Raw genomic sequence first — 14,847 nt, 5'->3', positions numbered from 1 at the left:
TCTATGAGGCCAGCTGCCTTCATTTTGGCATGGACATCGTCTGATGATAATCCGTGCCATACATTTGATTCTTTTAGGTTATTCCTACAGCAGGAGAAGAACAGCTTCTGCTGGTTGAGCTAGTTCGCTCTATCAGTGTTATGAGAACGGAGACGGTCATACAAACAGTGAAAGAAGTTTTGAAGCAGCCTCCAGCCATTGCAAAGGACAAGGTATGAAAACTGTAGAGATGCTATTGATTTATTTAATGTCCTCTTGCTGAAGCTTAGAACACTGATGATATGGATACTTCATTCACAAAGCTGAGCAGTACCATGTGAAAATTTTCACGATATCTGGTAGGTGGATGAACTTTTGGAGGGAAGTCATACCTCCTTAAGTCGTCATCATTTACTGAACAACTCCAGAATCCTGTTTCCTGCTTCTTTACAAGACTGAGTTTTGTGGGGATAGGGTGCTTGCATTAGGGAAGCAGGTGCATACCCTAGCATCAGGTTGGTTTATTTTATGGTGGAAAAGGGAAGTGGGGAAAAGAGGGAATAATAAAAAAGAGAAAAATAACTTCATGGACAGATTGCCTAAATGGACATTTGTAATGTCCTGTTAATGAATTAAGCTGTATCTTCAGACACTGCAGTAACATCATAGCATTGTCAGTTTTGCCCTGGCAAGGGAGGGGAAAAAAAGTCACTTGCTTCTTCCTGATGACACAGGTTGTGTATCTTTTTCTAGAAACATCTTTCCCTGGAAGTCTGCATGTTGCAGTTTTTCTATGCTTACACTCAAAGGTAAGACAAGAAGTTAAGTTTTATTTCTGTCATCAAGAAGCAGATGGACAATTGGAATATTTCACATCTTTTTATAATCCCTAGAATGAGAAAGAGCCTGTGTAATGTAAATTGTGAAGAAAAAATGGTTTTGAACTGTAGTTATAAAATATAGTATGTAGTTATATTTAGTGGGTTACCCAATTGTGCATCATCTTTCTTCCCTGACCTAAAAATCCTGCAGAAAATCTGCCCCCTGTCCAAGGAAAGCTGGCCTTAATTGTGCCATAACTCATTGGTGCCACTTCAAGCTTGGATTGAAAAGCATACCTTTCGAGTACACTGTTCTTCTGCCTTCCTCCTTTTCTTAATGACTTGAGGTAGGCACCTAATATTAAATGAAAAGCCAAAGAATCTGTATGAATGTTGATTCACAGATTTGTGAATTTGAGGTAGAAAGAAAATGAGGAATACCAGAAGGAGATGATGCTGTATTCATTACCATAACTGCTCTTTCTCTTAGGATTCCAGTGACCAGCTTAGTAGATAGCTGGGCAGCACTGCTGCTTCTGTTAAAGGATTCCATCCAGGTTGGCCTTCCAGCTCCAGGACAGTTCCTCATACTTGGGTAAGTGATCTTGATACTTGCAATTTCCAAATAAGCTCAAATGTAAGTGTGTGAAATCATACTGAAGTGTCAGTGTTTTCAAATCTCTATCACTTATTTTTGAGTGGGAGCTGTTGCCTTAGTTCCATGCATTTTATCAAATTAGTTTCTTCTTTGAGGAATGGTTAAGTATGTTACATTTTATATTATAATATGATATAAGCTATGAGCTGACCTTACTGGTTATTTGAGTGATTCAGGCTCTTTAAACAGTAGATTTACACCAAGCTTGACACCAAGCTGACTGGTGAGGTTGACACCCCTGAGGGACAGGATGCCATCCAAAGGAACCTTGACAACCTGGAAAATTGGGCCTGTGAAAACCTCATGAGGTTCAAGAAGGCCAAATGTAAGGCCCTACACATGGGTTGGGGCAACCCCCAGTATCGATACAGGCTGGGGATGGAGAGATTGAGAGCAGCCCTGCAGAGAAAGACCTGGGTGTCCTGGTGGATGAGAAGTTGGACATAAGCTGGCAATGTGCACTTGCAGCCCAGAAAGCCAACTGTAACCTGGGCTGCATCAAAAGAAGCATGACCAGCAGGTCGAGGGAGATGATTCTGCCTCTCAGTTCTGCTCTTGTGAGACCCCACCTGGACTACTCTGGGACTACTCTGTCCAGCTCTGGAGCCCTCAGCACAGGAAGGATGTGGACCTGTTGTTCAGCTTGGAGAAGAGAAGACTCCGAGGAGGCCTGACTGCGACTTTCAGTACCTAAAGGGGCTTATAAGAAAGATGGGGATAAACTGTTTAACAGGGCCTGTAACAATAGGACAAGGGGTAATGGTTTTAAACTAAAAGAGGAGAGGTTTAGACTAGATATAAGGAAAAAGTATTTTACACTTAGGGTGGTGAAACAGTGGAACAGATTGCCCAGGGAGGTGGTAGATGCCCCTTCCCTGGAAGCATTCAAGTTCAGGTTAGATGGGGCTCTGGGCAACCTGATCTAGTGGAGGATGTCCCTGGTTCCTGCAGAGGGGTTGGACTAGATGACCTCCATGGTCCCTTCCAACTCAAACTATTCTATGATTTAAGTTTCAGATTTTTCTTAGAAAATAACTACAATGACTATTTCTCAGGTATGTGTAGATTTGCAGTCCACTCGAAAGGATTCATTACTAGCGTGAAGGCTGTTTGTGGAGTGTTAGAAGTAAAATATTGAATATGGTTGTCTGTATAAAGCTTCAAGGACCATTTTCTTGAATTTTTGGAATTTATCTTCCATAGTAAACTGTCTCTAAAGATACTTTTGTGTATAGTGTGGTAAAACTGTTATGGTATGATCAAAATTAAGAAACTCGAAAGTTGTTCTCTAGAATACTAATAAGTAGCAATGACTGAAGGTTTAGTGAATAAGTATTGTGCACATAAATCTCTTCAGATTTGTCCTAGCTCTTAAAATCACTGCATAATGTATTGTGAGAAAAAAATCTGTATCTACTTCTGTATTTTTTCAGTGTTCTTAATGAGTTCATTATGAAAAACCCAAGCCTGGAGAATAAGAAAGATCAAAGAGATCTCCAGGTAAGAACTTTGTTGTATATGTGTCTCTTTTGGAAAATACTGAACAATAAATGCTTGAATGTACTAGAATTATCTGATACATCAGTTCTGTCTGAAATAACTCTTTAGTGTCTTCTGCTTAGTACTGTTTACAATCTAGGGAAAAAGATCTCATTTTCTGTGGAGTTATTAATCACTGAAAGTATAGAACAGAAGTGATTTGAAAGCAGTTTTATACTTAGTTATATAGATTTTCTACAAAAACACATCGGACAACAAATGCAGCCCTTCTGCACAAAGTTCTTAAAAGCTTGGGTTTTTTTTTCTGCCAGGATGTAACGCACAAGATAGTGGATGCCATTGGGGCAATTGCTGGTTCTTCCTTGGAACAGACTACTTGGCTAAGACGAAACTTGGAGGTTAAGCCTTCCCCCAAGATCATGGTTGATGGAAACAACTTAGAATCAGATGTTGAAGGTAGTTTTATTTTCATCTTTATTTTAAACAAAACATTGATTTTTCAGACCAAAATGAACAAAGAGGACAGCTCTAATATATTTGAATACATTAAAAATGCTTCAGTATTGTCCAGGCTTGACTTGTATCTGGCAAAGACAGTGACACACGGACAGTGTATATGGCAAAGTCTGTACATCTTCAAAATATATGCTATTAAAATATTCTTGTAAGGTAAATAATGGCTTAAGAAAACTAACTTTGGACATGTTTTTTTTTGTCATTTAGATATGTTGTCTCCAGCAATGGAAACTTCGAACATAACTCCATCTGTTTATAGTGTCCATGCGTTGACCTTACTTTCTGAGGTAAGTGTCTCCTCAGATGTAATAAATACTGGCTTATAATAGACTTCTGTATTGTGAAAAGCTTTGGACTAGAAGCCTGGGAAAGAGATTTAATGGGAAGCACTGATGTGAATGGATTCTGGATCCTGTCATGTAACAATATATAAAACTTAGTTATTAACCCAGTTATAAAGATTCAGTGAGATGGATGAGATGTAAAACACAGCCATTCAGATGTGTAGTATAGGAAATTTTTTTTGGTGGCAGACTTTGTGTATTGTTAGTGGTATGTGTTACATACTGCTGATAACTGCAGTTAATCTTCGCTTTTTTGTTGTTTGTTTGTAGCTTATTCTGTAGAATGCTTTGCCTGGGAGCTTATGCTTCTGAGTTTTTTTATCTTAGTTTGTTGTAAAAATGACAGGATCTTTATACTCTGGATTTTATATAGTACCTGAAATATGGTCACTTCTATCACTAACTTGAATGTTCAGTAAAGGAAATTGTACAAAAAATGCCAAATAGTAGATAAAAAACGATTTGAGGGTGCATGATAACATATCTTCCTCTGCTTTTGTAGGTTTTGGCTCATCTCTTGGATATGGTTTTCTACAGTGATGAAAAAGAGAGGGTTATTCCTTTGCTTGTAAATATTATGCACTATGTTGTTCCCTACCTCCGTAATCACAGGTATCTTTACAATTTATTGAATTATGTAGATCTCTGTAGCCAGTTGAAATTTAGTGGGTGACGAGTTGAAACAGGCATGATAAGGATTAAATGTTTATCAAGCTTTCTATAAAGTAACAATTCAAAATTGTTTCATGTTGACTTTTTTTTTGTTTAGTGCTCACAATGCATCCAGCTATCGAGCCTGTGTCCAGTTATTAAGCAGTCTTAGTGGGTATCAGTATACAAGGAGAGCATGGAAAAAAGAAGCATTTGACCTCTTTATGGATTCCAGTTTCTTCCAGATGGATGCTTCGTGTGTTAACCAGTAAGACTTTCTTTTTCCTGCTTATATCGATGGCTGTTACAAATTTTATGCACACCATTACACAAGAGTATGTATAATGTGGAGCAAAATTTCTCTCCAGGTATCTGTTGAGAGAAATAAAGAAGAATGTACTGTGTTTTAGATTTACCACATGAAATATGAAATTCGCTTACTCGAGATGTATTTCTATGCACTAGTCCATTTTTTTTTTAATTTAAAGATTTTTAAAATGTATTTATTCTATGAGAAAAAAAGTCGTTAACGCTTATCCCATGGGCAGGGACACCCTCCACTAGCCCAGGTTGCCCAAAGCCTCATCCAGCCTGGCCTTGAACCCCTCCAGGGATGGGGCATCCACAGCTTCTCTGGGCAACCTGGGCCACTGCCTCACCACCCTCACAGTGAAAAATTTCTTCCTCATATCTAATCTAAATCTGCCCTTTTTCAGCTTAAAACCAGTACCCTTGTCCTATCACTGCACTCCCTGATAAGGCGTGCCTCGCCTTCTCTTCTCCAGGCTGAACAACCCCAACTCTCTCAGCGTGTCCTTGTATGGGAGGTGCTCCAGCCCTCTGACCATCTTTGTGGCCCTTCTCTGGACTCTCACCAACAGGTCCAGGTCTTTTTTATGTTGGAGGCCCCAGAGCTGGATGCAGTACTCTAGGTGGGGTCTCACAGAAGCAGAGTAGAGGGGGAGAATCACCTCCCTTGACCTTCTGGTCACACTTCTTTTGATACGGCCCAGGTTACAGTTGGCTTTCTGGGCTCTGAGCACACACTGCCAGCTCATATTCAGTTTTACATCCACCAGTACCCCCAAGTGCTTCTCCCCAGGATTGCTCTCAATCCACTCACCACCCAGCCTGTATCCATGTTTGAGATTGCTGAACTTCGTGAGGTTTGCATGGGCCCATCTCTCAAGCCTGTCAAAGTCTCTCTGGATGACATTCCTAATTTTCTTTGAGAAGGGGCTTCAAACAGTATAGTTTCAGATCAAATTGCACCGAGTCAATGGTACCTGTGTAGCAGAGAAGTTGGATTGGAAGCCTTAGCCTGAATTAAAGAGCCAAAAAATCTCTGTAAATATGCCTGCGAATTCCTGCTTTTTTCTTGCTTTTCTGATTTGTGAACAATCTTCCTCTTTTAGTTGGAGAGCTATTATGGATAATTTGATGACACATGACAAAACCACATTCAGAGATTTGATGAGTAAGTATTTGTTGATGTAGTAGTGACTTTTCTCTAAGGGAAACACTAAAAAGAGGGAAAACAAATATCTTGAAGAAAACATTTGTTCAACATTTATTCCAATCTGTTTGGTTTAATCAATGTTTTTCATGTTTTCTTCAACTACTTGTTTCTGGAGATCCATAAAGAAGTTCACTTGAAGTGAGAGAATCTGAGACCATCCTGGCACAGTGAATTTTGCCTATGTGGCAAAGTTGATTAAGCAGAGTGGGTGGGGGTGGTTTTGGGCTTTTTGTTTGTTTGTTGGGATTTTTTTTAACATCTGACACTAATTCCCCTTAAGGAAAAATTGACTCTGCACACTACAAACTTCTGAGAATCTATACCTGCAAATTGTGTTGAAAAAAAAATAAATAGCTAAACTCCCTCCCAAAAGCCCCCAAACTCAGACACTGTTGTATATATTTACAAGTTCTCTTTCAACATGTGTTTTAAGTCACTGTGGTTAAAAATACAAATTGCAGAACATGGGTTGTCTTAACATCTGCTTTCAAACTACATTAATGCAATGAAAGTGAGAGCTATTTGTGCCTTAAAGTGAAACAGAGGGGCGATGTTTGAAGTTCACCTCTGCACCATGCATTTTCTCTTTCAGCACGAGTGGCTGTGGCTCAGAGCAGTTCACTCAATCTGTTTGCTAATCGAGATGCAGAGCTGGAACAGCGTGCTATGCTCCTGAAGAGACTGGCTTTTGCAATTTTTAGTAGTGAGATAGACCAATACCAGAAATACCTTCCAGACATACAAGGTCAGTAAAAATGTATCATTTCATGGACTTCTGGACTCTGATGTTAACTGAGGTATATTTCTATGGCAGGGTAACAGGAGGTTGTTTGTCTCCTGGAAAATTGGTGTGTGGTACTATTTCCGTGGCTGGATGCGAAGTTTCTGCGTATTTTGGTTGTTTTCAGTCTTAAGTGACTACAAGCTACACACATTTTGTGATTACCAATAGACTTTTATCCAGATTATTTCACTGATCTGTCATTTTATACCTTGATCAATGTCCTTGGGTACCTGCAACATGCATTTTGATATCAACATCAGAGGTACAAAACACCTATCAAGTAGGGATAAATAGAAAGGTGACCTTGAAATTTTGAATTCTTGACTTTTCTAGCTGTTCTGTTTAACTGTCCTCTTTATCACTGAAGAATATCTCTTCCAGTGACCTTTTACATTACATGAATTGGGAAGGGGAGCTGCTGGTTTTATTCTAAGATGACACAAATAGTTACAGCAGCAGTTTCTAGATGTTAGTGCTGCCAAGGTGGAGACTTTGGTCTCTTCCTCCATGTGGAAAGTCAATTGCACTGTCTGTCTTGTTTCATTTTGTCCAGGATTTATTCTTTGAATTTTTTTTTTCACAGTCAAGTCAGTAGCCAGGCTTACTATATTCAAGATATCAGGTGGTTTTACTGCTCTGAACTGCAGAGTGCATGTGTTGGTTTGGCTGAAAAATTTCTTTATGTACCTGCCTCTTGTAAATGTTGAATGCTTTGAGGTGGTTATGATTAAATAAGAGCATATTGTCCCTGTGTAATGTCCCATGTACTATGATGATGCAGCCTTTTAATAATAATATATCCTAGCTGTTCAGACTGTTGTTGTATTGTTTGGAATCTGTAAACTCCTCTTTTTGCAATGGGTGAAACTTCGCATAAGATGAGCAAAGCTTCCAGATGCTCTATTGCATTTATGTGGGGAAGTCTAATCAAAATACACAACTGCACTGTTTTGAGGTTTCTTGCTTTTGTTCATTGCTTGGTGAAAGTGATTATTTTTTATGTTGACAGAATAAAACTGTAGCAAAGTATTGAAACAGTAATGTGGCAAATATTTTAAAAAAGTAAAATTTGAGAGTAAATGAGGGAAGGAGAAAATGCTAGTTGGAATTACTCTGAACTGAGGAAACCTTGGTTTTTTGTTTCAGAAAGGCTGGTAGAAAGTCTCCGTTTGCCACAGGTGCCCACCCTTCATTCCCAAGTGTTCCTGTTTTTCAGAGTATTGCTTTTAAGAATGTCTCCACAGCACCTTACCTCTCTTTGGCCGACCATGATCACTGAACTGGTGAGTTGCAGTTAGCATTCATGATTTGGAAGACTGGTGCAAATTTGAGACACAACCTCATTCCTCCTCAACACTTTTAAGAAAATCTCTCCTAGATATTGTGCATGTAAATGTACAATGGACACAAATTGGAAGCTGACCTGGTTTCATAGTCCTAATGTCTATTTTTTGCAACTAAATAGAACATCTGTTGGCTTATGCTATTTAAGCTTTTCAGATGTCTCCTGAATTAAATTTGTGTTTGCCCTCATTGTTCGCTACTAACTCCTGCTTCAATTTCTGCCTACCTATATGTACCTGCTCCACCATTCCCACTCCTGCTCTGCTCAGTGTTCCCTGTTTCTGCTTCCTTAGGCTTTCAGCCTTCTTTTGATAGTGACAGGACGAGGGGGGATGGTTTTAAACTAAGAGAGGGGAGATTTAGGTTGGACATAAGGTGGAAATTTTTCACTGTGAGGGTGGTGAGGCAGTGGCCCAGGTTGCCCAGAGAAACTGTGAATGCCCCATCCCTGGAGGGGTTCAAGGCCAGGCTGGATGAGGCTCTGAGCAACCTGGGCTAGTGGAGGGTGTCCCTGCCCACAGCAGGGGGTTGGAACTCGATGATCTTTAAGGTCCTTTTCAACCCAGGCCATTGTATGATTCTATGATTCTTCCTCTAGCAATGAGGATGAGAAGCCACATAAAGAAGGAGTCAGAATCCATGTTGTATTGGCAATTGATGGTCATTCAGCTCACATTGTGGCTGAAATTTTGTAACTAGATTTATACAAGGCTTGACTGAGCTTTCTTCTTTCTTTTTTTTTTTTTTACTCCACATAACAAGACAGGATAAACACTTGTTTTCACAGCTGCTACTTACAGAGTCTCCAGTGTTGGCTGTTTGACACACTTCTTTGGGTTTCAGCATTGGCAGTGGGAATGGAGGAGAGTGGTTAGAGCATCCTGTGGTCTGTTTAGCCAAGGAGTTCCCAAGGGACTGGCTAACACAGAGCAAATCAGAATCACTGCTGTGACTTTTTCTTTAATATCTGTAGGCACCTAACCTAGCCCTTAGTTATCCACAGATCTAAGCAAAAAAGGGAAAAGCTTTATAAGGTATTTTAAAGATCAAATGCATTGTTTTAGCAATAGATACATTTAATTTTTGTCCTGGCAATAGCATAAATATTAGGAAACCCATTCTGCTCAGTGTAGCCCTCTGATTTCTGTGCTGTCCCCTGGCCTTTACACAAGTTACACAGCCCTGGAACCACTTTCAGTGGACAGGACTGTGTTACTTCTGGGAACTCACACCTGAGCTTGACTGCTCCATTACATGGTTCTTTCTTCTCATTTCTTTTAGGTCTTGCTCTCTTTCTAAGTAGTGGAGGGGAATGGCCTCTGAGAGCTTTCCTGCCCATGAGAGAGAGAGTTTTTATGGCTCTTGTGCTACTCAGGCTAAGTGTAAAGGAAGAAAGAGCTTTAGGGTGCCAGTTTCCACTCATAGGTCAGAGGTTTATTTCATCATCCAGCAATGGAAATAAAGCTCCAAACAGTTCCTCTACGGCTTATTATTCAGTCCTCCCTACAGCATTTTCCTGAGTCACACACTATAAAAAACGGTACTAAAATGTAGCGTTTGATCTTCAGGTACAAGTGTTTTTACTGATGGAACAGGAGCTCACTGCTGATGAAGACATTTCCAGGTAAACTGATGAACTTGCAACTTGTTTCACCTGATAACAGTCTCCTGGCATGCTGATGGGCAGTCGAGTCATTCTTTAGAATAATTAGTCTTAGAAAGAAGTGTCAGGCTCAAATGAGAAGGACGAGTAAAGGGAAGTTCAGTCTGACTGCAGTACCAGGGACATAACATTCAGGACAAAACAAAAAAATCCCACTGTCAGATTGCTCATAAACCACCAAGGTAAATTATGCAACGCAAGCATGTTAGTTCTTACAGTGTTTTCCTAGCTAAAATGACATTACTTCTGAAATTAAAATATGCATGGTATGACTTTACAGCTTTTTTGTATCATACACTTATTTAGAATAAGACTCATGCACTTTTGGTTTTGTCTAGAGAAAGATGTGGTTTTGTCTAGTGTTAAAAAGACATAAAAATGAGGTAGATAATTTTTCTTGTTTCATTGTCCATTTCTATCCCATCTACCTTCTCCACAGTATGATCCAATTTCAGTCAAGCTAACAGTAGAGGCAGTTTTCTCAGAACAGGAGGAATTATTTGCCCAAATCTTCTTCACTTTTTTTCCTAGATTCTCTGTTCTTTTGAAGAATTTTTCCCTAAATAAAGTAATGTTGACATAAGTGGAAATTTTAAACTTGTAATGTGGATATCTGATAGGAATGAGATACAGCATAACATGTTTATTATGTGTTAATATTTTATCTTATATATATTTATATATACACATAGATGATCTATATATATTATATGTATAAAACCATGCAAAACTCCACCCATAGCACAGACTTGCAATGTTCTGGTTTGATTTATTTATTCAGTTGGTAAATAAAGAGTTGTGTGTTTTTGAAGGCAGGTAAGAAAGATGGTGTGCCCATAGTGGCAGAAGGTTGTTATTACTCACCTGCCTGCTCTGATTTATTTTAGAACTTCTGGCCCATCTGTTGCTGGTCTGGAGACAACGTACACAGGTGGCAATGGTTTTTCCACGTCCTACAATAGCCAGAGATGGTTGAACTTGTACTTGTCTGCTTGCAAATTTCTGGACTTGGCCCTAGCTTTACCATCTGAAAACCTGCCTCAGTTTCAGATGTGAGTAGAAGACCGCGTCATTTAAGTTGTTGGATGTTTGTCCATGCCTCTTGGTAAAATTCTCATGTACAAAAATCTTTGTTTTCCTATTTCCTTCCCTTTTCTGGCCTTCACCCAGGGCAGCCCACAGTTCATTCCCTCCCAGTGTTAAGAGTGGCCCCCAGAGCAAATGATGCTGAACACCCAGTGAGCTCAAGCTGGTTTGATTTAACCTGTGGCAAGAGATTCTCCACACTTGTGAGCTAATCAGTAATGGTGATTTATTAAAATATTTTGGTTTTAAAGTATTTAGTTGCAGTAATGTCTAAGAACTCAAAATACACCCACACATCTCAGTGACTAACACATGAGATCAGACGACTGTATGTCATCGCAGAATGACTCGTTTAAATCACTCCTGCGTGATCTGTCCGGAAGATGTTGCAACAAACCCACTTGTGAAGAGGACCTCATAGGTTTTTCTTGGTCGGTAGTGTTCGTGTGTGCAGACTGCTTCCTCAGTGCCTCTGCAGTCCTGTTCTGTTGGAAAAAAATTAATGCAAAACAACTGGCATTTGCTGAAGGCCCTAGAAATGAGGGGCCACCAAGGACAAAAGAAAGTATCTCGTCTCTTCCTTTACACTGCACAGTGGTGACTGTGTGAAAGGTGCTGCACTGGCACAGCTCTGGAGACATTTGGTCACCTCTAATTATCCTGTTATTTAAAAGATGCTCATGTGGGCTAGAGGGTGGAAGGGCTTGTACCCGCTGGGTCAGTTTGTGCCCTGTACTATTTCTAAACTTAAAGCTAATCTTGAAGGTTCTTTTATTTAGCTTCTCTGCCTTATCTTGCTCTTGGCATCCTTGAATACTTTAAGAAACTCTGAAGGACAAAGACAATGCTGCATTCTCAGGCATGTTCCCTCCTGCTGTTCAGAATGTGCCTTCCCTATTCTTTTTGTCAACATGTGTTGTTTTTTGTGTGAGTTGGTTTTGGTCCCCTCCCTTTCTTTGATACTTAACTAGAACTCCTCATTCACTCGTATTTTTAGATCTCGTGGAAAAGCCTGCATGTTCAGTAAGGATAATATCTGCTTGTGTTATCTCATGACAGGTATCGTTGGGCTTTTATTCCAGAAGCATCAGATGATTCAGGCTTGGAAGTACGAAGACAGGGTACACATCAGAGGGAATTCAAACCATATGTAGTGCGTCTAGCAAAACTGCTGCGAAAAAAAGCAAAGGTATGTTGCTTTCTTCCAGTTTGGTTTTAATGGAAAACTTTCATATACAGTAACTTACAGCACTGTTTCATTTTGATTGTATTTTTTTTTTAAACAACAAAGAATAGAAAGGAGTTTATCTGGTGTGGGAGATTCCCACTGGAGTAATCTCAAGTCAGCATCAGGCAAAAAAAACATATATAGGTACCTAAAACAAGACCAACCAACCAAAGAACCCCAAACCTGCTATGGTCAAAAAAAGACTGTGGTCAGTGACTTTGAAGTTTTCAAGTAAAAGTATTATTTGTATTATTTGAGTAAAAAGTCAATTATGCTTCAGTGTCTAATATATTTTAACATAAAATCACTTTTGGATAGTCATGTTTGTAGATACTAGTATAGCTGACTACCTTTCGAAGTAGAAAGTTCTTGTTAATAATAATTGCATTTAAATATTTAGAAAACTGTTGCATTCCTAAAAAATGATAGAACCAGGAGTTCTAAGACTGTGCAGAGTTGGGAAGGGCGCGGCTTCTTCCCTGAAGCAGTTTTGATGAATGGAAGAAGGCAGAGATCAGCAGAAACTGTTCTGGAGAAATATTGGCTGCACAGTTCATAGAGCGTGAGCAGAATTAGGGCTGGCATTATGTGGGTGCATGAGGTACATCAAACCCTCTTTGGCTGGGGTGAAGGCCTGATCTGCTAATGAAGCTGATGGCAGTTGGCCAAGTCCTGTCCCAGGGAGTTCCCTTCTGCTCCCACAGAGTAAGAAAATTGCTGTCAGATACCTTGCTGCTCCTGCTGTGAGGACAGAGCTCCCCTGTGCAGGCACTTCCCTGGCTCACCAGCAACTTTTCCCAGGGAAACACGCAGAAGGCTGGAAGTCATGGGAGAAAGCTTTGAAGTTTCGTTCTTGGGTTTCCCTCCAAACAGATGGCATTGCCAGGGCTGTAACACTGGCAGCGTACTGTAGCTCCTGCATTTACAGTCTCTAGTGAATGTTTTCATTGACCACTGCTGACATACAAGTGGCTACATAAAATTTTGGGATAACTTAGTTGCAGGCAGATCTGAACTATTCAAGCAAGGCTCACAGCTCTAGGGGATAACACAAGTACCTGAAACACGTCTGCATTCTTAATTTTATGGTTTTTGAACCATGAAAAAAATTTCTTTTCTCACATGTGTAAAGAAATAATCAGTTTTAACTGACTGCTAATCGGGTGTAGCCTCTAACCCTGGTGTTCAGTGTAGTGTGCTGTACCTGTTAGAGAGTTGTCACACTCCAAATAATCTCTGCATGAATTATAAAATAGATATGAGCTATAAAAAACATGTGCTGGTAAGTACTGTATGTCGAGATAGATGCCTGAAGTCAAGACTTCCACAGTATGCTTCAAGACTATAGAAGGCTTCCTGGAATTTCCGGAACCCCCTAGTCCTGGCAGCGGTTGCACACTGTGAACCATAGCTAGGGGTATGCTGATGAGATAAACATGAGGTAGTGAATACTGGCTTCCTGGCCACTTCTTCTTTGTGCACAGGAGAATACTGTTGCATAGAGCTGTGGGTTTTTCTTAGAGAATAACTGTTTCCAAGCAACATGTTCCAGTGGATTTTAATTTTCCTTCAGGGCACTCTGACTAATACTCAGATTCACGTAGTACGGTGTTGCTCAGGCGCTGTTGTCTGAAGGAAGTGTGCTTAAAAACCTCCTGTGGCACTACTGGCAATAAACAGAAGAACAAAGTGTCAGTGCTGTTATTGTCTAATAGTGTCTTGGCACGCTAGCTCCAGAGTCTGCTCTTGCTGGACCATGGACTCTTTGGGGCTGAAGCGCAGCACCCAACCAAGCAACTGCATGGCCTTCATGGCAAAGTATTATTATGATATATGAAATGCAGTCTGAAAGTTCTCCTCTTTCCTTCCACAGGACAAACAGGAGGACTTTAAGACGGTGGTTTTGGAGGGATTGGAGATGGCCAAGCATCAGGTGAGGGTGGCCTTTGATGCTTGAGTTGTGAAACAAGCTCACCATAATAATACCATCACTTCAAGGCCTTGGGCAGTAATTAGCTTTCAGTAAGAACTGAGAGAGATCAGTCTTGTTAGAGGACAAAGTTGAGGGATTTTTGAAGTTAAAGAATCATGAGGCCCTGTATTTTTATAGATAACTTAAAAAAATATTTTAAAGTTGGTTTCCTACATGAAATCGATTACAAGACGTTATTGTTAGTTCTGAGAAGAATTATGATCGCAAATCGTTATAAAATTAAATAATAAAATAATTTTTGCCAAACGGCAGGTGTGAAACACACGATTCATAATCTCTGTCAAATTAACTGTTTTAAGAAACTGAGGAATTAGTGGTGATTACTTAGCAGATAGCGCCGTGAGGAAATGGCTCGGACAGATTGCATGGCACTGCTTAGAGAGAGGATGACTGTTTGCACATGCACCGTGTTTGGTTAGTGGCTGTGTAACACCGACACTTGCTGTGTGCTGGACCCAGTCTGTGCTCGCCGTTGGGTAATACCGGGCACAGTAGAGAACCAGTACTGAAAAGCCTCTCTTCTGGGAGATTCAGTGCTTTTAAAACTAGGAGCTTCTTTAGAAGCACGAGTCATCAACAACTCTTTGTGTTGGAATGCAGTCTTCCCTTTGTTCTAGGTCATTATGAGCCTTTCTTTTCTTGAGATTTTGTAGAGAATAAACAGTACAGCTAGAATAGTAATCTCCTGTGACGGAGCCAAACCACCAGATTAAAATACTAAAGACATTCATACAGAGTTTGCTTTGGTAGATGAAAACTGG

The 14,847-nt window shown here is 40.0% G+C and overlaps 1 protein-coding gene across 1 annotated transcript in view; it reads left to right on the top strand.

The window, feature by feature from the left end:
- The window catches only part of DOPEY1 (dopey family member 1), a gene marked incomplete at its 3' end in the record, with an annotated part of 48,775 nt that extends 34,749 nt beyond the window's left edge, over positions 1-14,026 (top strand). Inside the window, exons 23-37 of the mRNA XM_010085733.1 lie at positions 78-212; positions 733-788; positions 1,291-1,395; positions 2,892-2,958; positions 3,270-3,414; positions 3,682-3,761; positions 4,321-4,430; positions 4,588-4,737; positions 5,885-5,946; positions 6,581-6,733; positions 7,919-8,055; positions 9,685-9,740; positions 10,667-10,831; positions 11,925-12,054; positions 13,967-14,026. Of these exons, the coding sequence (XP_010084035.1) occupies positions 78-212; positions 733-788; positions 1,291-1,395; positions 2,892-2,958; positions 3,270-3,414; positions 3,682-3,761; positions 4,321-4,430; positions 4,588-4,737; positions 5,885-5,946; positions 6,581-6,733; positions 7,919-8,055; positions 9,685-9,740; positions 10,667-10,831; positions 11,925-12,054; positions 13,967-14,026 (1,611 nt within the window). The remainder of the gene's footprint in view (positions 1-77; positions 213-732; positions 789-1,290; positions 1,396-2,891; positions 2,959-3,269; positions 3,415-3,681; positions 3,762-4,320; positions 4,431-4,587; positions 4,738-5,884; positions 5,947-6,580; positions 6,734-7,918; positions 8,056-9,684; positions 9,741-10,666; positions 10,832-11,924; positions 12,055-13,966) is intronic.
- Positions 14,027-14,847: the final 821 nt, after the last annotated feature.

Source organism: Pterocles gutturalis, unplaced genomic scaffold (genome assembly GCF_000699245.1).
Source record: "Pterocles gutturalis isolate BGI_N339 unplaced genomic scaffold, ASM69924v1 scaffold21475, whole genome shotgun sequence".
Lineage (NCBI taxonomy): Eukaryota > Metazoa > Chordata > Aves > Pterocliformes > Pteroclidae > Pterocles > Pterocles gutturalis.
This window is presented reverse-complemented; position numbering and strand designations above follow the sequence as displayed.